Source organism: Pelophylax lessonae, assembly GCF_965119305.1.
Source record: "Pelophylax lessonae genome assembly, chromosome: 4".
NCBI classification, from domain to species: domain Eukaryota; kingdom Metazoa; phylum Chordata; class Amphibia; order Anura; family Ranidae; genus Pelophylax; species Pelophylax lessonae.
This window is the reverse complement of record NC_138771.1, coordinates 569,177,434-569,203,665: the sequence shown is the minus strand read 5'-3', so window position 1 is coordinate 569,203,665 and position 26,232 is coordinate 569,177,434. Positions and strand designations below refer to the sequence as shown.

General features: G+C 42.1%; 1 protein-coding gene across 1 annotated transcript in view; it reads left to right on the top strand.

The window, feature by feature from the left end:
• Window positions 1–220: 220 nt before the first annotated feature.
• LOC309552781 (tumor necrosis factor receptor superfamily member 10B-like) overlaps window positions 221–26,232 on the top strand; it is a 54,347-nt gene continuing 28,335 nt past the window's right edge. The window contains exons 1-2 of the mRNA XM_082253695.1: window positions 221–368; window positions 23,034–23,151. Coding sequence (XP_082109821.1) covers window positions 276–368; window positions 23,034–23,151 — 211 coding nt within the window. The 5' untranslated portion in view covers window positions 221–275. The remainder of the gene's footprint in view (window positions 369–23,033; window positions 23,152–26,232) is intronic.

The window sequence follows — 26,232 nt, the reverse complement described above, 5'->3', positions numbered from 1 at the left end:
AGTTCTTCAAATTCACATCTAGCACACCCATGTAAGAGGGAGTGCCCTGTGCTGGGAAGTAGAGTGAGTGCCCTGTGCTGGCAGGGCAGGGAGGGCAGGTAAAGGGAACACAGGCGGGACACAAGCAGGGGGGAGGAGTTAAAGTGACAAAAGTGGAGAGCGGCCGATGTTCTGCACCCATTATCAGGGAGATCGTTGATTGCGCTGTTCCTGGGATCTGTGGATACATTGAGACATTACTCTTCTCTCCTCCTTCATTTTTGGATTGGATAATTATGGCCCCAACAGGGGCACCCCGCCGACCTGCGACCCCCGGACCGGACCTCCTGGCTTTCTTCACCGGATTTCTCTTTTTCTTCCTCACCATGGTCAGTACATCGGGCTCCGATCTACCTATACACCGCCCTGAACGGGTCCTGGATGGGTGGGGTGTCTGGGCTCAGACTGGCCGATGGTATGGGAGATAATGGTCTGTGGATGTGATTAGGGGGCTTCCCCCCATATTACAGAATACCGAGATCATCCCTTCTACCGATCCATTCTATTACCAGGGTCCGGACACATCCATAGTACTGGGAGGGGGGAGCTGCTTTATATAGACTGTATATAATATTCTATAGATAGATATATAGACTGTATGTATATAACACTATAGATAGATATATATACTGTATATAATACTCTATAGATAGATATATAGACTGTATATAATAATCTATAGATAGATATATAGACTGTATATAATACTCTATAGATAGATATATAGACTGTATATAATATTCTATAGATAGATATATAGACTGTATATAATAATCTATAGATATATAGAATGTATATAATAATCTATAGATAGATATATAGACTGTATATAATAATCTATAGATAGGTATATAGACTGTATATAATACTCTATAGATAGATATATAGACTGTATATAATACTCTATAGATAGATATATAGACTGTATATAATACTCTATAGATAGATATATAGATTGTATATAATACTCTATAGATAGATATATAGATTGTATATAATACTCTATAGATAGATATATAGACTCTATATAATACTCTATAGATAGATATATAGATTGTATATAATACTCTATAGATAGATATATAGATTGTATATAATACTCTATAGATAGATATATAGACTCTATATAATACTCTATAGATAGATATATAGATTGTATATAATACTCTATAGATAGATATATAGACTGTATATAATACTCTATAGATAGATATATAGACTGTATATAATACTCTATAGATAGATATATAGATTGTATATAATACTCTATAGATAGATATATAGACTCTATATAATACTCTATAGATAGATATATAGATTGTATATAATACTCTATAGATAGATATATAGACTGTATATAATACTCTATAGATAGATATATAGACTGTATATAATAATCTATAGATAGATATATAGACTCTATATAATACTCTATAGATAGATATATAGATTGTATATAATACTCTATAGATAGATATATAGATTGTATATAATACTCTATAGATAGATATATAGACTGTATATAATAATCTATAGATAGATATATAGACTCTATATAATACTCTATAGATAGATATATAGATTGTATATAATACTCTATAGATAGATATATAGATTGTATATAATACTCTATAGATAGATATATAGACTGTATACAATAATCTATAGATAGATATATAGACTGTATATGATATTCTATAGATAGATATATAGACTGTATATAATAATCTATAGATAGATATATAGACTGTATATAATAATCTATAGATAGATATATAGACTGTATATAATACTCTATTGATAAATAAGATATATATACTATATAATACTCTATATATAGATATATGGACTACATGCAATACTCTATAGATATATACATAGTTTGTATATAATAATCTATAGATGTGTGTATATATATATATAGAGAGAGAGAGACAGACTGTATATAATACACTATAGATATATGGAATGTATATAACACTCTATAAATAGATATATAGAGAGACTGTATATAATACTCTATAGATATATGGAATGCATGTAATACCCTAATAGATATATATATGGACTCCATGTAATACTCTATAGATAGATATATGGACTTTATATAATACTCTATAGATAGATATATGGACTTTATATAATACTCTATGGATAGATATATGGACTTTATATAATACTCTATTGATAGATATATGGACTTTATATAATACTCTATACGTCTATAGATAGATACATGGACTGTATATAATAGTCTATAAATAGATATGGTGTGTATGTATTACCATAGAATGATGAGAGAAGGAAACTGCAAAGAGAGAGAGAGAAGGAAAGAGGAGATCAGAGAGGGAGAGAGAAAGGAAAAATTAGAGAGAGAAAGAGGCAGGAATGAGAAGGAACATGAGAGTGAGATAGAGGAGAGATAGAAAAGAGAGAGAAATTAAAGTAAATATCAGAGAGGGGGAAAGAGATAGAGAGAAATAAAAGAAAGAGGAGATAAAAAGTGATTGAGAGAGATAGGAGAAAACTAGGAAAGCGGAGTGGTGTATGGTGCAGGATAGTCCTGATATGTTGATATATATACTGTATATAGTATATAACAAGTAAATAAAATGTGAATATATACAGTATATAACAAGTAAATGATGTTGATATATACAGTATATAACAAGTAAATGAAATGTTGCAGTGTGGTTGGTGACTCTAATATCTGACACTTTGTACATAAGGATATAAGATATTGTTTGTCCTTTGTTATCCAGTGAATAGAATGTTCTGTTCTTTGTATAGAAATGTGACAGTCTTCTCCTGTCCTGTACAGGGCTGTAATTCTCAGTATCTAATATTCTCTATGCATGGATTCTCTTATTCTGTATGCTGGGTGTCATTATTAGTACTGTATATGTATAAAGTCTGGACACCGCCTTGTACCAGTTCCTAGAACAGATTTTTGGCACGTTTTAGAAGTGTTGTGTACATCTCCTTACGTCTGCTCAGCTCTTTCTGTACTAGGAGCATTTTTAGGGCTCTTCTTGCACACAGCGAACTTACCTGGCAGGGAAAAGACGTCAGCATTTACGTCAGATGTGTGTTAATCCACGCCAATTTCTTTATGAAGACACACCCTCTTTTTTGCATCTGTAGATAGTTTCAGGGACAGTAGAAAAAATCCTGCTTGGAATTGTTCACAGTCAAACTAAACCCCCTGGGGGAGGGGTGACTGATAATCATGTACTGATTGGTGTAGAGGCGGACATCTTCTTACACCCATGCAAGTCTTGAATTTTAAATTTATTTTAGCAGTAAACTCACCTTATAGACTGAAATAAGACTATTTTTACAGCGACTGAGTGAAATAGTCTATTTCACTATATAATCAGTTTGTCACTGAGCAGTGCAGGGTGTACCAAGATGGCCGTCACCACCTTCTACCTGCAGGTTTCTCGCTATACTTAGTAGAAGACAATAATAATAGAAATGTAATACAGTAAACCCCCGCTCCATCGCGGTTCAGTTTTTGCGGTCCCGGTATATTGCGGTTTATTTTGTAATGTTATTTTACTATATAAATCATTAAGAATGAAATATTTTTGTGTTTTCCATAGCTCTTGCTATGTCTCTCAGTATCTTTTATGTGTTTAAATGAGTTTCTATCGTTTTAAAAGTGTGTTTAAAGACCTTAAAATGCTTTTACACGTACAGTGACAGTAAAAAAAACATGCCTACAATGCATTTTAATAGGGTTTTTCTATTTCGCGGATTTTCACTTTTCGCGGCTGAGTCCGGAACGTAACCCCCGCAATGGAGGGGGGTTTACTGTACTTTGATTCAGTCTATAAGGTGAGTTTATTGGTAAAATAAATGTAAAATTTAAGACATGCGTAGGTGTAAGATGTCCCCCTCTGCTTCATGTTCTGTTACATTAGGAAACCTATTGGAACGCATAGCGGCCATATTGGAAAGCATAGCGCATGCGCAGTAAGTTGTTCTATTCCGTACGTCACTTCCGGTTGCAGAATCTGATATGTGGCGCTATTCTGATAGAACACCCGGGTGTGGAATCCTCATCCACAGCTCATTATCAGCTCATTGGCCCAGCACTGGCAGCTGCCTTGCAGGTTCAGAACAAACCCAAGCTCATCCCTATCACTGACCAAGAAGCATTCAGTCCTGAATTGGACAGCTATGGCTTGCTGGAATCCTCCATTGGGTTCATCTCCTGATTCAAGAGAGCCCCATAGATGTCAGGGGAAAGGAAGGTTTTGGCTGGAGGTGGTGAAGATTCCCGTACCCTGTGGGATGTCTGATTCAGGGAAGTAGGCATCGGGTACAGGGAGGGATACTTTAAAGTGAATGTAAACCTATACATATTACTGACTGGCCTCAGGTAATACGCAGAGATGAAATAAATCTTCCCACATAAGTTGTACCTGCTGACTTCTTTTCAAAAAAGCCATTCAAAGTCCAAAATTAAAATAAATTGTCTGAGAGTTCAGAAAAAAGGGGGCGGGGAACTGAAGTTACACTCTGCAGAGCTTAGTGAGGAGAACTCTGAGAGATGATTGGAGGGGAGGTAAGGGACACCCCCCACTCCCCCTCCACACAACACACAAAAACATAACTGAGGCTGTCAATATTTAAATAGTGAGGTTAAAAAAAAGACACCAGTTCAACCTATGATGAGTGTGTGTGTGCTAGACCCCCCCCCCCGTCACCATTTTTCTCTTGGTGTCAGGGAAACTTGTCAGAAGTGAATCATGCCGATAGCAGAGGAATGAAGCAGCAGTCATAAATTACACTTAGGGCTTCTTATTGAGATAGTACACACTATAGTGGGATTTGCCTTGTTCATATTTTGTCTAGGATTTACAACCACTATAAATCAACGGGGTAGTGGAAAAGGATACCTGTACTTTCTCTGAAATTAAACGTATCCTTTAAATCTAACATGTGGCCCTTAGCCCCCACTCCCCCTCGAAATGTTATTCATTTTAAAGCATAGGTAAACACTAAATTTACCATATATCAGTGTATTTGGCATCTTGCCATTGCATACATCCATTGTATTAATTGCATTCCTAATTAACCACTTGCCACGTCCTTGGGTTTCAGTGGTTATACTGGGATGATAACTGCACCTACAGGCATCATCCCAGTATTATTGTTTGCAGCCAGCGATCCCCTTTCAGACAGAAGTGATCCGTGTGGCTGTTTATTGTTTCTGATCAAGCGCAGTCTTTCTTTTCTGATTTTTCTTGTACAAAAATCGTACGAAAACGGTACACGTTAAACAAAAATCGTTCGTTTTTTCCCATACGAGAAAAATTTTGGAGTTTGTCCCTTTGAGAATTTTCATGCGAAAATTCGGATTCGTCTATAGAAAGTTCTGTACACACTATACGAAAATCGTACGAAATTTCTTTGGACTAAAATGTTCGCCCGATTTTCTTATAGTGTGTACAAGCCCTTAGTGTTGTCAGCCTGCGTCAGAAAGTGCAGGATTTCCAAGTAAGACCTTTAACAATAGAGATTTGTTTTTGCTTAAAGTGGAGTTCCACCCTAAAATGTAACTTCCGTCCATCTTCTTGCTCCGGGTCACCTGAAAAACAAATGGATAATCGCAATTTTTTTTTTTTTTACTTACCTTGTTTTAGAAGATAATATACTTACCTTACTTCCTCTTCCTCCCTCGGCGGCCACGGCGAGTCGTCACTTCCTGGCTTGCAATGATTCCTGGGAGCTGAACATCATCGCTCCCAGGAATCAATGCGCCTGCACTGGCCCCGATGTCAGTTCCGGTGCAGGCGCCGTCATACCTTGCTAAACAGCTTCTGTGCATGTCCAGAAGCTGTGCAGGGATGACGCTGCAGTCCTGGAAGTGACGGCGGAGGCGGTGCAGTGCATCGTGGGACCGAAGAAGGCGGAAGAGGACGCAGAAGAGGATCACGCTGGCTTCAAGCTGCCCACACCTGAGATGGCAGCGCTGGACAAGACATTTTCAAGGTAAGTATTTCTTCTTGCAGGTAAGTGCAACCCGGAACAGTTCAGAGGCTATCCATTGTGGAATGCACTAGACCTGACTGTCCCGGGGGTATTTTTATGTATTTTTTTTGGTTTTAGGTGGAACTCCGCTTTAAAGACCAACTCCAGATATAACTCCAGATATGAAAGAAAAAAAAACACCCTTGCAGTGCCAGACCCCCTCCCATACTGCAAGGGTTAACTACTCCTTATGTTTAGGGGTGCTAAAATTAGGACTAAACACCTTATTCCGTGCTTCAGCAGGGTCGCTCCAGCGGTGTGACTGCCCCCCCCCCCCCAGCAGTATCAGGGAAGGCCAGGGCAGTGGATACGTAGTCTGCCTGTTCCTGTACCCCCTAAACATAGGGAGTACAGTGCAGGAGGAGGTTCACTACAAGGGGAGATTTGGGCTCTGCATAATCTTTATGGATACGACCGATACTTGGTGACCGGCTGGCTTCCTGCTCCTGTGGAGAGTGTAATGGGCGAGGTGTATAAAGTGAGGTGGGCGAGGAAAGAATGTGACCGATGAGCACCTATGTTTGGAATGCGGTCATAGCGAATGCGTCTGTAAAAGCTTCTGCTGAATGAAGCCTCGCTGTGACTTTACAAACACTTCTAGCACCTCATAAGAACTAGACAGTCTGGTTTAGGTTGGTTTTAGCAATGTCAGGCCACATTTTGTGCCGTGTTATTTAGTTGACAAAAACATTTTCATCATTCATTTATTCATGATTTATTCCACTAAAATGTGTTGGAGTTTTAGTCGGCTAAATATGACTAACACTAAAACAATTGTAGATGACTACAATGTGACTAAAACTAAAATGGCAAAAGACTATGACTAAAACTAAATCAAAGTTTGAAGCGAAAATGAACACTAGTTTGGTGTGAGGTGACGTATTAATTCGCTGCATTTATTTTGGTGTCATGTGACCTCAGATTTCACCCCGGCCCAGCTCTGTGACGTCTATAACCACAGGTTCTCACTGTGAGACAGCATAGGAAGTGGCTACACCATTCTACCATTCTGGTTTTCATGTTGTGTAAATGAAAATACTGTTTACAGACATAATCCGTACAGGAGACATAGCACACACAGGCCCTAATGTCCTTCCATGGTGACAGAGGTTTCACACCTTTACACATAAAAATCTGGGGTTGGTGGGCTAATTTTAGCGTGGTAAATCTCAGGGTCAAGGGCATACCGCCAATTAGGCAGAATGAGGTGACCACCCCAGGCAGCGCTCAGATGGACACGCCATCCTCACTGCAGCTCAGCAACATTGCCCTGTATACACAAAGCAGCATTACTGAGCTGGCTGCTAGGACGCCTTTGGATGGGCCGGCCACACAGCCCCATTGGTTGTTATGATTCAGGCGGCCGCATGCACCATAACAACCATTGACACTGTCATAGGTGTACGCAGCCTATAGCATTAGGGTGTGCACCCCAAAGCTTAAACACACATGCCTTCTTTGCAGCCTCAGCTGCATGGGGCAGTGAATGAATGGGAAGTGCTCTGTGCTGAGTGGCTTCCTGTTCATTCACTAATTGAAGCATAGTAAACAGTTTACTATGCTTTAGTTATGAATGGACACATTAAGCGAGTGTGTTCACTGTGTTCATTTAGAAAATTAAGGGGGCAGTAAATTACATATTTGCTAGCCCCCTCCTCCGCTCTCCATCCTTAAATATCCCAGCGGAGCAGCTGGGGGGAGAGGAGAAGAGGGAAGCCAGCCCGGAAGCCCAACAAGGGGGAGGGGTGGAGCCCAGTAGGCAGTAGGGGGAATCAGCACTGCACATAATGATTAGGGTGTGCCCAGGCACACGCCCTGAAGATGCCTATGGACACTGTACATCTGTGTCCTAGCAGACAGTGGTGCTTTGTGGGCCAGCCACCAGCCTCCTAGCAACCAATGACCCACAGCTGCACATTGGTTGTTGCTGCAGCGTCCTAGCAACCAATGGCCCACAGCTGCACATTGGATGTTGCTGCAGCGTCCTAGCAACCAATGGCCCACAGCTACACATTGGTTGTTGCTGCAGCGTCCTATCAACCAATGACCCACAGCTGCACATTGGTTGTTGCTGCAGCATCCTAGCAACCAATGACCCACAGCTGCACATTGGTTGTTGCTGCAACATCCTAGCAACCAATGACCCACAGCTGCACATTGGTTGTTGCTGCAGCATCCTAGCAACCAATGACCCACAGCTGCACATTGGTTGTTGCTGCAACATCCTAGCAACCAATGACCCACAGCTGCACATTGGTTGTTCCTGCAGCAACCTAGCAACCAATGACCCACAGCTGCACATTGGTTGTTGCAGCAGCATCCTAGCAACCAATGACCCACAGCTGCACATTGGTTGTTGCTGCAGCGTCCTAGCAACCAATGGCCCACAGCTGCACATTGGTTGTTACTGCAGCATCCTAGCAACCAATGACCCACAGCTGCACATTGGTGGTTGCTGCAGCGTCCTAGCAACCAAAAGAAGGGGAGGCCAAAAATGGGACAGCGACTCCTTCTGTAGATCGTATTTTGCGTTTAAATGTTTGGAAAGGCAAATAGCCACCTCAGGTGGCTAGAAACCTATGCATGCTCCAGCTCAAGGTAACTAGCTGTGAGTGATATAACTCATAGTGACATAGTGAAATGAGCTACATTTCAGGCCCGTGCATACCACAATGCACACACTTTAATGCAGACATTGTTGTGTGCTGAAAGGCATTGCAGGAGGCAGCCGATTTGTTTAAAATGGTCTGTCCACACACCTCGAAGTGTGAAAAAATCGGTGTTGCACTATTTTGTACAATGTAGCAAACGGCATTGTTTGTGGGTGCGCTGTACATGTGCATCGGGGTGCTATTGGGAAGGAATTACTACACACAATGTTATTTTGAAGACTGGAACTCCTCACCAGTGAAAATCACTGTAGATCATGCAACTTTTCCTCTAAAAAAATAAAATAAAAAATGGGATATCAGTCAGTGTATGCCTGTTGTGTTGTTCGTATAACTGGGACAGGTTCACTTTAAAGCAACAATACTACTACCAATACTAATGTCACAAACCTAAAAGCAAACCCGTGTAGTAGGCCCAATAACATGGCAGGTCTCATCTTTTACTTTCCAGGATTCTGCGTAACGTGTATTTTAAGCCAAATCATTTTTTCTTGATTTTCTATAGAGCGTGGAATGGTTAGGGCCCCTGTCAGGTGTTTGGTGCTATTCAGGGCTCTATTGGAGCGATTTATCGTCACTTCCTGTCCCGCTGATGATGTTTTACCAGACAGGAAGTGAGGGCAACTCTCCAACAGCAATACATTACTAAAAAGGCTTAGCTTTAGTAGTAAAGGGGAAGGTTCTTTTTTTCTGTATTGATTCCTGTTGCAGATTTTCCTTCAGTTCTTGTTTGGTGAAATTGTTATCAGGGCAGGAAGTTGGAGTAAATCTCCCTAACGGAGTCTCAGACAGCAATCGAACAACAACAAGGGTTTTGATCCTTCCCTATGTAAATTACGAAAAAAGTTTTGGTTTCATATACACTTTAAATGTAGAAGCCTTGTGAAGTTTGTAGAAGTTTGCCTTGTAGAAGCCTTGTGAAGTTTTCCTATGCCTCGTACACACAATCAGATAATCGGACAACTTATCGTTCGCATTTTGTTGCATTATACTAGTATTGAATTCAACAATGCCTACTAAATGTGTTATTTTTTTTGTATGATTCTGGAAAATCTTCCTGGTTGCGTAGCTACGTATCGGATAGTGCAAACCAAAAACAATGGCAGCCAGGCTTTTTCCGGGTTATTTTAGTGTTTCTGATCATGCGTGCTCTTTGTCTATCGATTTTTAGCGGACGCATACTGTACGGATTACACGATTGTCATTCGCTAGGCTATCGTACGACAAATGTTTCATGTTTGTCCCTTCGGATTTTGTTGGACAAAATGTGGTGATCGGCTGGGGAAAGCTGTGTACTAACGATTAGATTATCGTGCGATCAATTTGAAAGCGATTTTTTTTTAATTTTTTTATTAGTAAAATGATCTGATTGTGTGTACGAGGCATGACTTTGGGGTAAGGACAGTATAGTAACCCTTTACCACCACCACAATGCTTGCTGTCTGAGCAACCAATTGTCAGGTCGGACCAATGTTGTGCAGAGTGGCATGCTTGCCTAAGCCTTTGCTAATATTGATATTTGCATAGTATTTTCCAAAGGCTCTACAGAACTTTATGTAGACCAGGGGTCTCTAGACTTTCTAAACAAAGGGCCAGTTTGCTTTCCTTGTCCCTTTCATTGGTGTCATTGGGAGGGATTCTGCCCTTTCTTTCGTGTCATTGGGAGGAATTCTACCCCATCATTGGTGTCATTGGGAGGAATTCTGCCCCATCATTGGTGTCTTAGAGAGGAATTCTGCCCCATCATTGGTGTCATTGGGAGGAATTCTACCCCATCATTGGTGTCATTGGGAGGAATTCTGCCCCATCATTGGTGTCTTAGAGAGGAATTCTGCCCCATCATTGGTGTCTTAGAGAGGAATTCTGCCCCATCATTGGTGTCATTGGGAGGAATTCTGCCCCATCATTGGTGTCTTAGAGAGGAATTCTGCCCCATCATTGGTGTCTTAGAGAGGAATTCTGCCCCATCATTGGTGTCTTAGGGAGGAATTCTGCCCCATCATTGGTGTCTTAGGGAGGAATTCTGCCCCATCATTGGTGTCTTAGGGAGGAATTCTGCCCCATCATTGGTGTCTTAGAGAGGAATTCTGCCCCATCATTGGTGTCATTGGGAAGAATTCTGCCCCATCATTGGTGTCATTGGGAAGAATTCTGCCCCATCATTGGTGTCTTAGGGAGGAAGTCTGCCCCATCATTGGTGTCTTAGGGAGGAATTCTGCCCCTTCATTGGTGTCTTAGGGAGGAATTCTGCCCCATCATTGGTGTCTTAGACAGGAATTCTGCCCCTTCATTGGTGTCATTGGGAGGAATTCTGCCCCATCATTGGTGCCTTAGAGAGGAATTCTGCCACATCATTGGTGTCTTAGGGAGGAATTCTGCCCCATCATTGGTGTCTTACAGAGGAATTCTGCCCCATCATTGGTGTCTTAGGGAGAATTTCTGCCCCATCATTGGTGTCATTGGGAGGAATTCTGCCCCATCATTGGTGTCTTAGAGAGGAATTCTGCCCCATCATTGGTGTCTTATAGAGGAATTCTGCCCCTATCATTGGTGTCTTATAGACGAATTCTGCCCCATCATTGGTGTCATTGGGAGGAATTCTGCCCCATCATTGGTGTCTTATAGAGGAATTCTGCGCTTTCATTGGTGTCATTGGGAGGAATTCTGCCCCATCATTGGTGTCATTGGGAGGAATTCTGCTCCATCATTGGTGTCATTGGGAGGAATTCTGCCCCATCATTGGTGTCTTAGGGAGGAATTCTGCCCCATCATTGGTGTCATTGGGAGGAATTCTGCCCCATCATTGGTGTCATTGGGAGGAATTCTGCCCTTTCATTGGTGTCATTGGGAGGAATTCTGCCCCATCATTGGTGTCTTAGGGAGGAATTCTGCCCTTTCATTGATGTCATTGGGGGAAATTATGCCCCATTGTTGGCATCAGTGGATGGAAACCGTGCCCCAAGGGCCAGATAAAAGCAAGCAAAGTCCCAGGTGACAGTTTGGAGACCACTGATGTAGACAGGCTGGCCATGCATGCTAGGATTTCTTTTCTGTGAACAGAAGTAACTGAATATCTCCATCCATGGTAAACAGCATGGATGGATGAATCAGCAAAGTGGGTGTCGGGTGGCAAGTCTGCACTATGGGTGTTGTCTGTATTCTGACAGCTGACACCCACAGCTCCCAGATCTGGCACATTAAAGTGCATATACTGTATACACCTCTGTGTTATGTTTTCTACGTTTTGGGGAGGTACAGGGTTGTTTTAATGTGGAACTGCAGCCATTTGGACATTGCATGGGAGGTTTAGAACCTCTGTTAATTTTTTTAAATATCTGTACTCCTATTGGAGAGGCTTTTCGTCATTTCCTGTCTAGGTGGCACCACAGGAAGTGGTAGAAAATCCCCCCAATAAGGACACCATATCAGAATCCAACACAGCATTTAACCCTTTCCTATCCTATCTCATGTTGGACTTCCTGACATAAAATGATAGATGTTTTATCACTTCCCTTCTTCCAAACCAAAAGAGAGAAACCGGTTTTGGCTGGATTTCAACTTTAAGTATTGTGTAAGCGTATGTCGCCAACTGAGGAACCTTGTACTGTATGTTAGACTGACAGGGCATGTCTGGACATGCAGCTTCACCACAGCAGCACTGCTTGTAATCAGCCGGGTCACCAAATGCCATTATTTGGGCAAGAAAAAAAAAAACTTTTTGTTAGAAGAGAAGCAAGCAAAAATACAATGTTACCGATGATCTCTTGTAGCTTTGAACAGTGAGCTCTGTGGTTCTGGCACACAAAGAAAGTCAACTGTTTATTTTAAGTCGAAGTCGTAGGACCACAGAGCTCACACTCAAAAACACTCAAGCACACAAAAACTGTGGATTTTTTTTTCGTTAACTTGTCAATTGTATAACAAAGGACATCAGTAGATATGAATCTGGGGTTTCCTTTTTTCTTCAGCCTAGGTTCATACTGGTGCATGTAAAACACTGCATGTGATTCATGTAAGAATCGCACCACATTTCTGTGCACATCACATGCGATGTCTGTGTCATTTTGTATGGCTCCAATCACATCGCATCTGCACCAAAACTATGCAGGACCCTTTTTTTTTCCCCGCACCTGAATCGCTTTGCATGGGGGTTCACACCAATGCGATGTGATTCTGACAATCGCACTGCGCTTTGCGATCTGTTTTGGGGTGTCACTAATCTAACATTGACACCCACAGAAGATCACATGGACGCTGTGCCATTGCCATGCAGTATGATGCAATGCAGGGAAATGCAGTGAATCTTGTGCGTTTTCCGCATCACATAATTGTTAGCCAGGGTTCATGGACGACATAAAAAAATCTTTAGAACCTAAAACTTTTCTAAAGTATATGTATTACATTGTAACAGACAGGGCTTCTTTTCAGCTGGAACTTGGTGGAACTCAGCTCCACCACCTTTGGCTCAGGCTCTCTGCTCCCTGCTCACCATTATCACTTGTAAACACAGAGGTCTGACTTCCTCTGTTTTCCAAGTGCAGTATGAGGACAAAAGTGATGCCGGTGCCTGGGGTGCAGTGCGACTGCTGACATCCCCACTGGATGATCTCCCTGCAAGTGAGAGAGGTGACGCCATCTACAGTGTGAGGGGAGGTACTAGAGAAGAAGAGGGATAAACTGAACCCCCTGAACTCTGTACGCAGCACACCCCTGAACTCTGTACGCAGCACACCCCTGAACTCTGTACGCAGCACACCCCTGAACTCTGTATGCAGCACACCCCTGAACTCTGCACTATGTACGCAGCACACCCCTGAACTCTGTACGCAGCACACCCCTGAACTCTGTACGCAGCACACCCCTGAACTCTGTATGCAGCACACCCCTGAACTCTGTACGCAGCACACTCCTGAACTCTGCACTATGTACGCAGCACACCCCTGAACTCTGTACGCAGCACACTCCTGAACTCTGCACTATGTATGTAGCACACTCCTGAACTCTGCACTATGTATGTAGCACACTCCTGAATTCTGCACTATGTACGTAACACACCCCTGAACCCTGCACTATGTACGTTAACACAACCCTGAACTCTGTACTATGTACATAACACACTCCTGAACTCTGCACTATGTGCATAACACACTCCTGAACTCTGCACTATGTACGTAACACACTCCTGAACTCTGCACTCTGTGTGTAGTCCACCCCTGAACTCTGCACTCTGTGTGTAGTCCACCCCTGAACTCTGCACTATGTACGTAACACACTCCTGAACTCTGCACTCTGTGTGTAGTCCACCCCTGAACTCTGCACTCTGTGTGTAGTCCACCCCTGAACTCTGCACTATGTGCGTAACACACTCCTGAACTCTGCATTCTGTGTGTAACCCCGCCAAACTCTGCACTCTGTACATAATGCACTCCTGGTATTTGATTCCCCCTAAAGTCTCTCCCACTGTTAGTGAAATTTTGACCAGTTTTGGAAGGGGGTTTTGAGGGGAGTCGTGGTTGAGTTCCTGCACCTTTTTTCTGAGCGAAAAAAAGCCCTGGTAACAGACATTTCCTGTCCTCATTCCACATTACTCATGTAGCCCTGATGTACAGAACACACCCTGCTACTATCTGAGTGAAGGGTGAAGGTTGCAGCATTCTGGAAACCACATTTGAGTCATTCCATCTGGCACGACTGATAAAGGACATTTTGCAAAATGATAGGGGCTATACAAAACACTGGCAGGGATGGGTGAAGGGGGACGTGACACGGAGATACAAAAAATGTTTTTTTTATCTTGTGGTATGATGTAACATATTTGCTTTATCTGTGGTTAGTTCATATATTTTTCACAGAAGAAAGTGTAACTGGACTGGTTATGGTGAGATGGACTAAAAGGAATTACAAGACCTTCCATTAAAGCCCATCTCAAGGCAAATATTAATATAGTTGTACAAAAAATATATACGAATTGTATATATTAGCGCGCCAGGGAGATAATTAACAGGACCTGGTTTACTAATTGTATGATAATAAGTGGATTAGATAAAGTGATTAGTGATTTAAATCAATAAATAAAATAATTTAAATTAATTTAATTAATATGTTGCAGCTGCTATGTAAAGTGCGGGTGCTGGTGATGAAAAAAAGTGATCACAGTAGTGATAACTATAGCGCTTGCAGTGTCCCCTAATGGGAGAATTTTATATATTTCACAATAGTGCTTAATATGGATAAATGGTGATATTATCAAATAAATAATTAATTAATTACACTGATAAATAGACAATTAATAAATAAGTGGATAAATAAATAAACCACTGGTGATTATAGTCCTTCACAGTGTGCAGTGAAAAAAACTTTCAAATGGGTAAAAAATAAATAAATCATGTAGTCCTAAACACAATTCATATAATAATAAAGTGCTGGTGCTCCTTGCTGGATTCCTTAGTGCTTCCTTCACCGTGAGTAAATGAATGAAATGCCCACTCACCGAAAGCTGTGGGTTTTATATGTCATATGACACTAAAACCGTCTGTGCTTGTTAAGAGATCCTGCCCGGATCGAATGGATCTCCCTGGGTCTTTACAGCCACATTCCAAGGCTGGGATCGTGGCTGAAGGAGACTACCCGAGGTAGAAGAAATACCCGTAGTGGCTGTAAAGACCCAGGGAGATCCATTCGATCCGGGCAGGATCTCTTAACAAGCACAGACGGTTTTAGTGTCATATGACATATAAAACCCACAGCTTTCGGTGAGTGGGCATTTCATTCATTTACTCACGGTGAAGGAAGCACTAAGGAATCCAGCAAGGAGCACCAGCACTTTATTATTATATGAATTGTGTTTAGGACTACATGATTTATTTATTTTTTACCCATTTGAAAGTTTTTTTCACTGCACACTGTGAAGGACTATAATCACCAGTGGTTTATTTATTTATCCACTTATTTATTAATTGTCTATTTATCAGTGTAATTAATTAATTATTTATTTGATAATATCACCATTTATCCATATTAAGCACTATTGTGAAATATATAAAATTCTCCCATTAGGGGACACTGCAAGCGCTATAGTTATCACTACTGTGATCACTTTTTTTCATCAAATATTAATATAACCAGCACAGTACCGGTAGTTCTTAACCACTTCTGGACTGGCCTTTTTCTGACATTTGTTTCAGTTTTTTTTTTTGCTAGAAAATTACTTAGAACCCCCAAACATTATATATTTTTTTTTAGCAGAGACCCTGGAGAATAAAATGGAGATCATTGCGATATTTTTTTATCACACCGTTTGCACAGCGCTCTTACAAACGCAGTTTTTTTTGGGAAAAAATATACTTTTTTAAAAAACAAATAAGAAAACAGTAAAGTTAGGCCAATTCTTTTCTAAAATGTGAAAGATAATGTTACCCCAAGTAAATAGATACCCAACATGTCATGCTTCAAAATTGTGCACGCTCCTGGAATGGCGACAAACATTGGAACTTAAAAATCCCCATAGGCAATACTTTTAAAATTACTTTTAAAGAGTTACAGAGGAGGTTTAGGGCTCAAATTATTGCTCTCTCTCTAACAATCGCTGTGTGGTTTGAACACCGTTTACATATGTGGGTGCGACTTGCGTATGCATTCGCTTCTGCGCACAAGCGAACAGGGGCGAAGTGCTTTCATTTTTTTTTCTTATTTATTTTATCTTTTATTTTTACACTGTCCTTTAAAAAAAAAAAATGTTTGATCACTTTTATTCCTATTACAAGGAATTGTAAACATCCCTTGCAATAGAAATAAGCAGGATAGGACCTCTTTAATGTGAGATCTGGGGTCAAAAAGACCTAACATCTCACATCTATACTAAAAAAGAAAAAAAGTGATTTTTTTTTATGATGAAAAAAATGGGCTCTGTAAAATCCGTTGCTTGGAAGCAATATATGACATCGCTCCGGTACTCCAAGGCCATAGAGTCGAGTGAGGGCCATCTTGCCCTCACTTGACTCCCTGCCTGAGGGGACAGCGGACCGGGTCATTTTCCCCGCTACCCGCAGCTCCGGGAAGTGGCGGGAGGAGGGGAGAGGGGCACCTCTGCTGCCGCCCATAAAGGAGTTCCCACAGCGAATCCGCAGCTGGGACCACCCTTCTGTTAAAGCAGACCACCTGCTGTTTAAAAAAATACCGGGGTTATGGCAGCTATCCATCTGCTCAACTGGGAAAAGCAGACAGATTCCCTGCTGAGCAGGAGGAGTCCACCCCATGTGGAAGGGGCCTAAAACAGATCCTAACCCAATCTGTTGTACTATCTACTACCCTGTTTCTCCTTAGGCATTACCTGAACACTCATCTCTTCAGGAAAGTCTATCCCACCTCCACCTATCAAATGAAACTCCTACTGTCTCTATCAGCTTGTTGGCAGACCCCAGGCCCATGGCACCCAGACAGAAAGACACCACACACACAGTTGATTGTTGTATTTATCTGGTATATTGCATATATAGGCTAACAGTATTGAATGACAGTTCTTGTAGGCATTGATCAATAGCAATTTCATATTATTGCAAGGCTTGGGGTCTGCAATACAGGAGAGCTGTATATGACTATTACAGATAATAAGATGTTTCCTCACTGCAGGCAAAGTCCCTGTTCTGACCCTACTTGCCAGGAACCTTTCCCTATCCTAATCACTATCAATAGCCAGTGAGGTCTCTATCCCTGACCTACCACTTGCTCCCGGCCCAAATGATGCAGGAGACCCTATAAAAAAGGTTCCCGGGGCAAGATGGCTGTCTGAGGTCTCCAGAGGTTGCAGTGCCCAAACAGACAGCTGGCTTTTCTAAGACCCTGATGGAGTCCACAGGAGGACAATTCCCCCAATAGACTCCTCTTCGCCTCTAATATTGGCACACTATCATCTACAGCAGCCTTTTTCACCCTGGGGCGCCTTGAGGTTTCTTCAGTGGTGCCTTGGCAAAATGCCTAAAATTTGCCCCACAATTGTATACATGGCTGGTGGGTGGATGAAACCTGCCTTTTATCTACACAAAGTCACTGGTTTTAATTCTTCACCATTAAAACCACCTAACGACCAATGACATCGTCAGTTGATAAGGAGGATGTCAGTTGCCTGCATAGCATCCTTGTTTGACCCTCTCTTGCCTCTCTCCGTCAGCTTTGGGGTCTCATTAGCTAAGTGAGGGAGAAAAGAAACATTGGAATACTAGTCAGTACCAGCTTGCAAAAGTGTATTTGCTTTGGAAGAATAAATCACCTCTAATGCTGGGTGTCCTACGTGTATTGATGTTGCTGTATTATGTAAAACTATAAGAATAGTTTTTAGGTTTTATAATGGTGGCGCATCAAGACTGTCCATAATTTTGGAGGGTGCCTCGAGATTGTCCATAATTTTGGAGGGTGCCTCGAGATTATCCATAGTTTTGGAGGGTGCCTCGAGATTGTCCATAATTTTGGAGGGTGCCTCGAGATTGTCCATAATTTTGGAGGGTGCCTTGAGATTGTCCATAATTTTGGAGGGTGCCTCGAGATTGTCCATAATTTTGGAGGGTGCCTCGAGATTGTCCATAATTTTGGAGGGTGCCTCGAGATTGTCCATAGTTTTGGAGGGTGCCTCGAGATTGTCCATAGTTTTGGAGGGTGCCTCGAGATTGTCCATAATTTTGGAGGGTGCCTCGAGATTGTCCATAATTTTGGAGGGTGCCTTGAGATTGTCCATAATTTTGGAGGGTGCCTCGAGATTGTCCATAGTTTTGGAGGGTGCCTCGAGATTGTCCATAATTTTGGAGGGTGCCTTGAGATTGTCCATAATTTTGGAGGGTGCCTCGAGATTGTCCATAATTTTGGAGGGTGCCTCGAGACTGTCCATAATTTTGGAGGGTGCCTCGAGATTGTCCATAATTTTGGAGGGTGCCTTGAGATTGTCCATAATTTTGGAGGGTGCCTCGAGACTGTCCATAATTTTGGAGGGTGCCTCGAGATTGTCCATAGTTTTGGAGGGTGCCTCGAGATTGTCCATAATTTTGGAGGGTGCCTTGAGATTGTCCATAATTTTGGAGGGTGCCTCGAGATTGTCCATAATTTTGGAGGGTGCCTCGAGATTGTCCATAATTTTGGAGGGTGCCTCGAGATTGTCCATAGTTTTGGAGGGTGCCTCGAGATTGTCCATAATTTTGGAGGGTGCCTTGAGATTGTCCATAATTTTGGAGGGTGCCTCGAGACTGTCCATAATTTTGGAGGGTGCCTCGAGATTGTCCATAATTTTGGAGGGTGCCTCGAGATTGTCCATAGTTTTGGAGGGTGCCTCGAGATTGTCCATAATTTTGGAGGGTGCCTCAAGATTGTCCATAATTTTGGAGGGTGCCTCGAGACTGTCCATAATTTTGGAGGGTGCCTCGAGGCTGTCCATAATTTTGGAGGGTGCCTTGAGATTGTCCATAATTTTGGAGGGTGCCTCGAGATTGTCTATAATTTTAAAGAGCGCCTTGACTGAAAAAAGGTTGAGAAACACCGATCTACAGGACAGTGGGGAAACCTGATTTTTCTAAAGCAAAAATAATTAATATAAGTTTTGTATTACTTGGTGTTACCTTTTAAATGGTAGGTTCTCATGAGCCGGGCCCTCCAAGCCCTCTTGTATTGTAACTGTACTGTTGCCCTTATTTTGTAAAGTGCTACTCATACCTTTGGCACCATAAAACTCCTGAATAATATTACTAGTATGAATTCTAACGTATATGCACTTTGAGATAAATGGCGTCTTTAATATTAGGCTGTATCTGTCCTGTAAACCAGCAGTTCTAGGTGTACCATAGGACCTAAAGGAATGCTTTTCTAAAATCAAGAACAAACCACTCTGGGTTTGTGTTGGAAGAAATATCTGTGTAAATAAGCTTCTACTGTGCTTTGCCATGCAAATGATTAATTGAACAAGATACAAAGTGGGCAATCATTGAACAAGATACAAATTGGACAATCATTGAGCAAGATACAAATTGGACAAAACCAGTTAGACCCATCTGTGGTCTGTGGCCAACCTAATTAGAAAAGTGTAGTGATTACACATCAAAAGCGGTAAACCAAAGATTTATTCTTTTACCACTCTTGTTACCGGGAATTGACATTTTCCTAGTTGCTTTCGATTACTACAGGGTGATCACAATCCTTGCACATTGTCCCCTCTTATCCATAACACCCAACTTGGGAATGTGGAGCCATAACGAGACTTTACCTTCTAACCCAGGAACGGAGTGGAGCCATAACGAGACTTTACCCTCTAACCCAGGAACGGAGAAAGGAAAACAGATATAAACTACAAAATTAAACCCAGATCTATGTTCTTTCAAAAAATAATTTTTAGTTATTTCAACAAACATGGGCATGGGACAATGATATTTACACAAGAATTTTGATTTTACATAGCAGTAAAAGATATCATATACATATCAGAACAACAGAAAGTAGTAAAATAGAGTAAACGTTGAATTTTTTTGCTAGGTGGAGGTAAATTTAGCTCGATGGAGTAACATGGTTGTGGCCATGTCCACCTCCATGATGTCACATTTTTTGTTTGAGCAAAGGGTGTATGAGTTTATGTATTCAATTCTGTCTTGATAATAGTCTCCTATAATTCATTGTACATGAGATTCAGGGTGTTTTTTGCCTGGTCCGAACCCGAGTTCGATTGCTCCCCCCCTGCCCCCGATGGACTGTGTTCACATTTTATTTTTGTATCCGAACCGCGGTACACTTGTGTCATTAAGCTGCAGCCGGCGCATACTCATGTTGCACGGCAACCGCTGTAAACGAGAAGGTGCCAAAATGGATAGAATTGCTCGCTTTGGTACGATTGCCTTCTCATCAGCAGCGAACTGTACTGGAGTTCACATGAACCGTACCCCAGACCACCATTTTTAAGTTCGCGGGTGCGCACCCAAGTTCAAAGACAGTGTTCACATCATCAAAAAGAACCGAATTCTGATGTCAATCGAACCCGGGTGCGCACCAAAAAGTGCTAGTGTTAAAATGCCCTAAGAGTAGGAAGGTCAGTTCTCTGAGCCAATCAGACCTTGCTGCACACACATTTGTCGTCAGGAGGAAAGGGGTGACCTCACCAGTGTGCTAATGCTCCATCATTGACCAATCGCAGGGCAGGGGCAGGGAGGCTACATTTCTTTTCTGAAACTGAAAAAGTGGGATCTCCATCCTAGTTGTATAAATCTTAGTACTGGTTGGACAAAATTTAGTCAATACACCTCCTGTGTCAGCATTTTCATTGGCTAGTTTTAAGTAAAGAAGGCAAAAAAATAACCACTACACAGGAGCCCAAAAAGGTTGTCCCCACTAAAGTAATGTTGTCACTCTCACAGCAGGCCATACGGGTAGAAGCAGTGACTGAAGGAAACCCACACAAATACAGGGACTACGTACTCCCCCCATGCACATAGTGTGTCTTGTGGAAGTTGGACATGGATCCCACGATGTTGGCCCTAAGCCACCATGCTGTTTGTTATATATGCTTTTTATAGAAAGTGAATTGTGACACAATGCCTTTATTCTTGCCCTTATACAGAATAACTTGGGTAAAATTGAAACCCACCTCTGCTTAATCCGTGCAGTCTTTCGAATTATTGTGAAACCATGCTAAAGCAACTTGTATATGTGAACATTGGGGCTTAGGATAGTCACTCTTCCTATCTTCTCCCATGGTTCAGGGTCATGGAAGAACCCCAGGAACGTAGGAAGACTAAGAGCCGGTTCACACTGAGGCGATCCGACTTTGGGGGGCGACATGTGAAGTCGCGTGCACCGCGACTTTGGCGCGACTTGTAGGGACTTCACATAATGGAAGTCTATGCAAGTCGCTCCCAGGTCGCCCCAAAGTAGTACAGCACCCTTTTTCTAAGTCGGAGCGACTTGTGTCGCTCCTATTAGAACGGGTCCTGTACTACTCAATGGAGTAAACGCGATAACTTACTACTCAATGGACCGCAACCTACCGCGACTTGTCAGGCTGACAAGTCGCCTGACAAGTCGCGCTAGTCTGAATGGGCTCTAAAACGATTTGAGGACAGGGCAGAAAGATTGCTTTCTGTGTTTTGAGGCCAGGACCCTAGTGCTACAAACATGCATTGCATTCGACTTTATTTTCCTATTAACCGGTTGCCGACCGCCGCACGACTATGTACTGCGGCGGTCAGCCCCGGCCAGGCAGAGTGACGTATGGATACGTCACTCGCCTGTCACTGACTTGCGAGCCTATTGCGGGCGGGCGCGCGCCCGCCGCGGCGCGTTCACAGACAAGTCAGTGCGTGTGTCCGGCGGACTCGATGTCCGCCGGTCACACTACGATCGCTCCTGTGAAGGGAGAAAGGCGGAGCGGCTTATGTAAACAAGCCGCCCGTCATTCTCCCTGGTGTAAAAATGAAGATCAGACAGTTCTACTATGTAGAACTGTTGATCTTTGTTTTTACACCAATAGCAATGTCCCTGCACAGTTAGAAACACGCCCCTAGGACACACTTAACCCCTCCCTGTCCAATAAAGTTAACCCCTTCCCTGCCAGTGTCATTTTTGCAGTAACAGTGCATATATATAGCACTGATTACTGCAGTAATGTCACTGGTACCCCCAAAAGTGTCAAAAATGTCAGTCAAGGGTCCGATCTGTCCGCCGCAATGTCGCAGTACCGAAAAAAAAAATCGCAGATCGCCGCCATTACTCGTTAAAAAAAAAAACACCAAAAATGACAAAAATCTTTCCCTTTGTTAGTAAACGCGATAACTTTTGCGCAAACCAATCAAAATACACTTTTTTGCGATTTTTTTTACCAAACATATGTAGCGTAAAACAATTTGGCCGAAAATGTTAAAAAACTTTGATTTTTTAATTTTTTTTGGGGGGAATTTCATATAAAAAAAATGTGAAAATTATTGTTATTTTTGCAAAAATTACGCTCTTTTTTTGTTTATAGCGCATGATCAAAAAATCGCACAGGTGATCAAATACCACCAAAAGAAAGCTCTGTTTGTGGGAAATAAAGGACTTGAAATTCGTTTAGGTACAGCGTCGCACGACCGCGCAATTGTCCGTCACGCAGTAAAAAATCGCAAAAAAAACCCTGGTCTTTTAGCAGCCAAATCCTCCGGGGCTTAAGTGGTTAACAGTTCACACAATGATATGCTACAAACTTTACAAGGATATTGAATATGATATAAATGCATTTGGTGCTGTGATAAGATGTAGCTGATTAGTGGTATCTTTTTCTCTCTGCAGGTACTTCCAACTGCATATGGCCTCCCTACAAAGACTGAAAGACTGATATCTGAACACGATCAGTTCTACCCAGTAGATGGACGTAATGGCCAAATCTGGTGTCTCCTGTGCCCAGCAGGTAATTCACTTCACTTTATGATCTTTTACCCATGGATATCTGGTTGTCATCTAGTCTTTTAGCTGAACAAGAACTACAGGAGGCTATGATCATTCTAACTTTTCTGTCATTTTATTATTATAATTATTATTATTATTATACAGGATTGCCCCAGCAGTTTGCACAGTCACAATGCAATTGAATTAGGAGAAATTAGAGGGCCCTGCTTGATAGAGCCTAAATCTAAGAGCATTTGCCCAGCCAAAACATGTATTTCTTAGTTTTTAGTTTTAAATAGTGTGGGGAAGGATAATAACCCATGTCTTTTTTTTTCTCCTATCTGGAGCTCCATTGGAGAGACTTCCATTATTTCTTGTTGTAGTGACAATAGTTTTACCAGACAGGTCTCCAACAACAAAACGAACAAAAATAAAGTTGCTTTTTTAGTAGGCGGAACAAAACCAAAGAATTTTCGAGCTCAACTAACCGACAAGCCTGTGACCAACTGAATTGTCCATTCTAACAGTTTTCACACATTTGCAAATACATGCGTAAGCTACAGAGCCCCGTTGAGGCAATCCATTATTTTCTGTAATCCTAACTCTAAATTATGAGAGCATCCACAATGGAAGCACATGCATTATAATGGATAGGCAGAGGGGAGGTGAGCCTGGAGGTAGCCTGGAGGGTGCCCACCCCTTCTTAAAGGCATAGGGGTGTACCAGACACCCAGTGTATAGTACCATGGCAGCAAAGGTGTCCAGTGCGTCCCCTCACCAGTATTCCAACAGGACAAACAAATGGCCACTGCCCTCACCTATAACAGGCCTTTTGCAGCAAGGAGCACATGGAAGGGCAACGCATGTGAAACAAAACCAAATAAATTCCAAGCTCAGCTTACCGACCAGCTTGCTAACCAACTGAATTGTCCTGTCTAACAATTTGTGTTAAAAACAGGGGTTTCATTTGCACACATTTGCAAATACATTTGTAAGCTACAGAGCCCCGTCAAGGCATCCCATTATTTTCTGCAGTCCTAACTCTAAATTTTAAGAGCCTCCACAATAGAAGTACATGTATTATAATGAATAGGCAGAGGTAAGGTAAACCTGGAGGGAGCCCAGCCCTCCTTAAAGGCAAAGGGGCACACCAGCGTATAGCACCATGGCAGCAAAGGTGTCCAGTGCGTCCCCTCACCAGTATTCCAGCAATACAAACAAATGGCCACTGCCCTCACCTATAACTGGCCTTAGCAGCAAGGAGCACATGAAAGGGCAAATCATCCGAAACAAAATTAAAGAAATTCCAAGCTCAACTTACTGATCAGTCTGCTAACAAACCGAATTTGTCCTGTCTAACAGTATGCGTTTAAAAGGGGTTTAATTTGCACACATTATAATGCATGTGCTTCCATTGTGCAGGCTCTCAATATTTAGAGTTAGGACTACAGAAAATAAGAGGTGCCCAGATGGGGCTCTGTAGCATGCGTTGCCCTTCCATGTGCTCCTTGCTGCAAAGGCCAGTTATAGGTGAGGGCAGTGACCATTTGTTTATGCTTTTTTAGTAGAGGCTAGAACCCCTGACAGCTTTTTATTGCTTGTCCCACATTGGGAGACATTTATCTAGCAAACTAGCAACACGATTAGTCACAAATGAGGTTGCTTCTCCTTTAGCAAACTCTCTGCAAAACATTTACAGACCTGTGCTTCTGTATTTTATGGCAGCCAAGTATGACACTTTAAAAAATGAAAAGACAGATTTATTACTGAAGATAAAACTGATTTCCACTTAAATAGATGCAGAATTAAGAAGTGTTGAGTGTCGCAAGTGAGCAGCCAATTGAGGAACTTAAGTCAGGCTGCCCTTAGATGAATCGAAATTTGTTCGGCTCAGCGGGGATCGGCTTAATTTCCGCCTACCTATGGCTGTTCCCACGGGACAGAAGTCTATCTACAACTGAATTATGTCCAATCGGACTGTTTGAAAACTTTTGTTGATCAGCCGGTTGCGGCCAACAGGTGTATTCTAACACAAACCCACTGTCAGGGTACAAATGGCACAGCGGGAAGGATTCCTCCATCCACCCTGCATGTGTGGATGGGGGAATCAATTAATTTCCTTTTTCCAATAAAAGCACCACATCTGCATTTGTCCGCACCACCCTTCACACCAGAATTGTGGTGTAAATGGGGCACATAGAAATCAATTGTTTTTTTTTGTACCCCTCGGTGACTGGCATTGCTCAGACGCAGAGAAGCACCAGTCACTGCAAATATTGTGAATGAGCCCATTTTTCTCAGGACTAAAGCTGGCCATAGATGTATTGGAAATTGGCTGGTTCAGCAGGGACTGGCCAAATTGTGATCCATCTGTAGCCATTCAAAGTCGATCTAATGATTGACCTCGTTCAAATTGACCTCTGTTCAAAATGTTTTATTTGATCAGTGCCTGCAGCCAATCCGTGTATTCTGACAGCAGAGGAGTCCCCGCTGTCAGAATACAATAACACTGGCTGTGGGGTGTTCGAAGAAAAAAAAAAGAGTCCATGTATGACCACCCTAATATCCAGATGAGCTAAATTCTAGTAGATAATAGAGTTGCAGGCTTTGATAACAGTCAGGGTGTCCAGAATTAGATGGGAAGGGTTAACTTGGTTTTAAGCAGCAGAGAAAAAAGTACATGGAAAAAAAATGAATGCTTCACAAAAAATTCCAAATAGTGACTAAAACGTTATGCAAGTGCGAAGCCTTGCATGACTCAATACACTTGTAGCAATGGCTTTATCTGTTTACAGCCTGAAAACAAGGGTCTGGAAGTTGTGTAATGTGGTTTACATACAATACAATAGATAGCACACACAATATACAGCGTACAGGAAGGAAACAAGCCTCGTGCTGCTAGCCGGGGAATTTGGACTTTGAGGGAGGAGACGGGTTTTTCCAGTGGTAATGAGTTTCAGTTAGGGATCGCGTGATTGCAATTTGATCCTTTAGCCGTCCTTTCAGAAAAATGAACATCAGATGTGAAAGAATGCCTTTTAACTGTAAGGCCTCTTGCACACTGGGCGTCAGAATAAACGAGCTGCAGAGCCACTTCTAACGC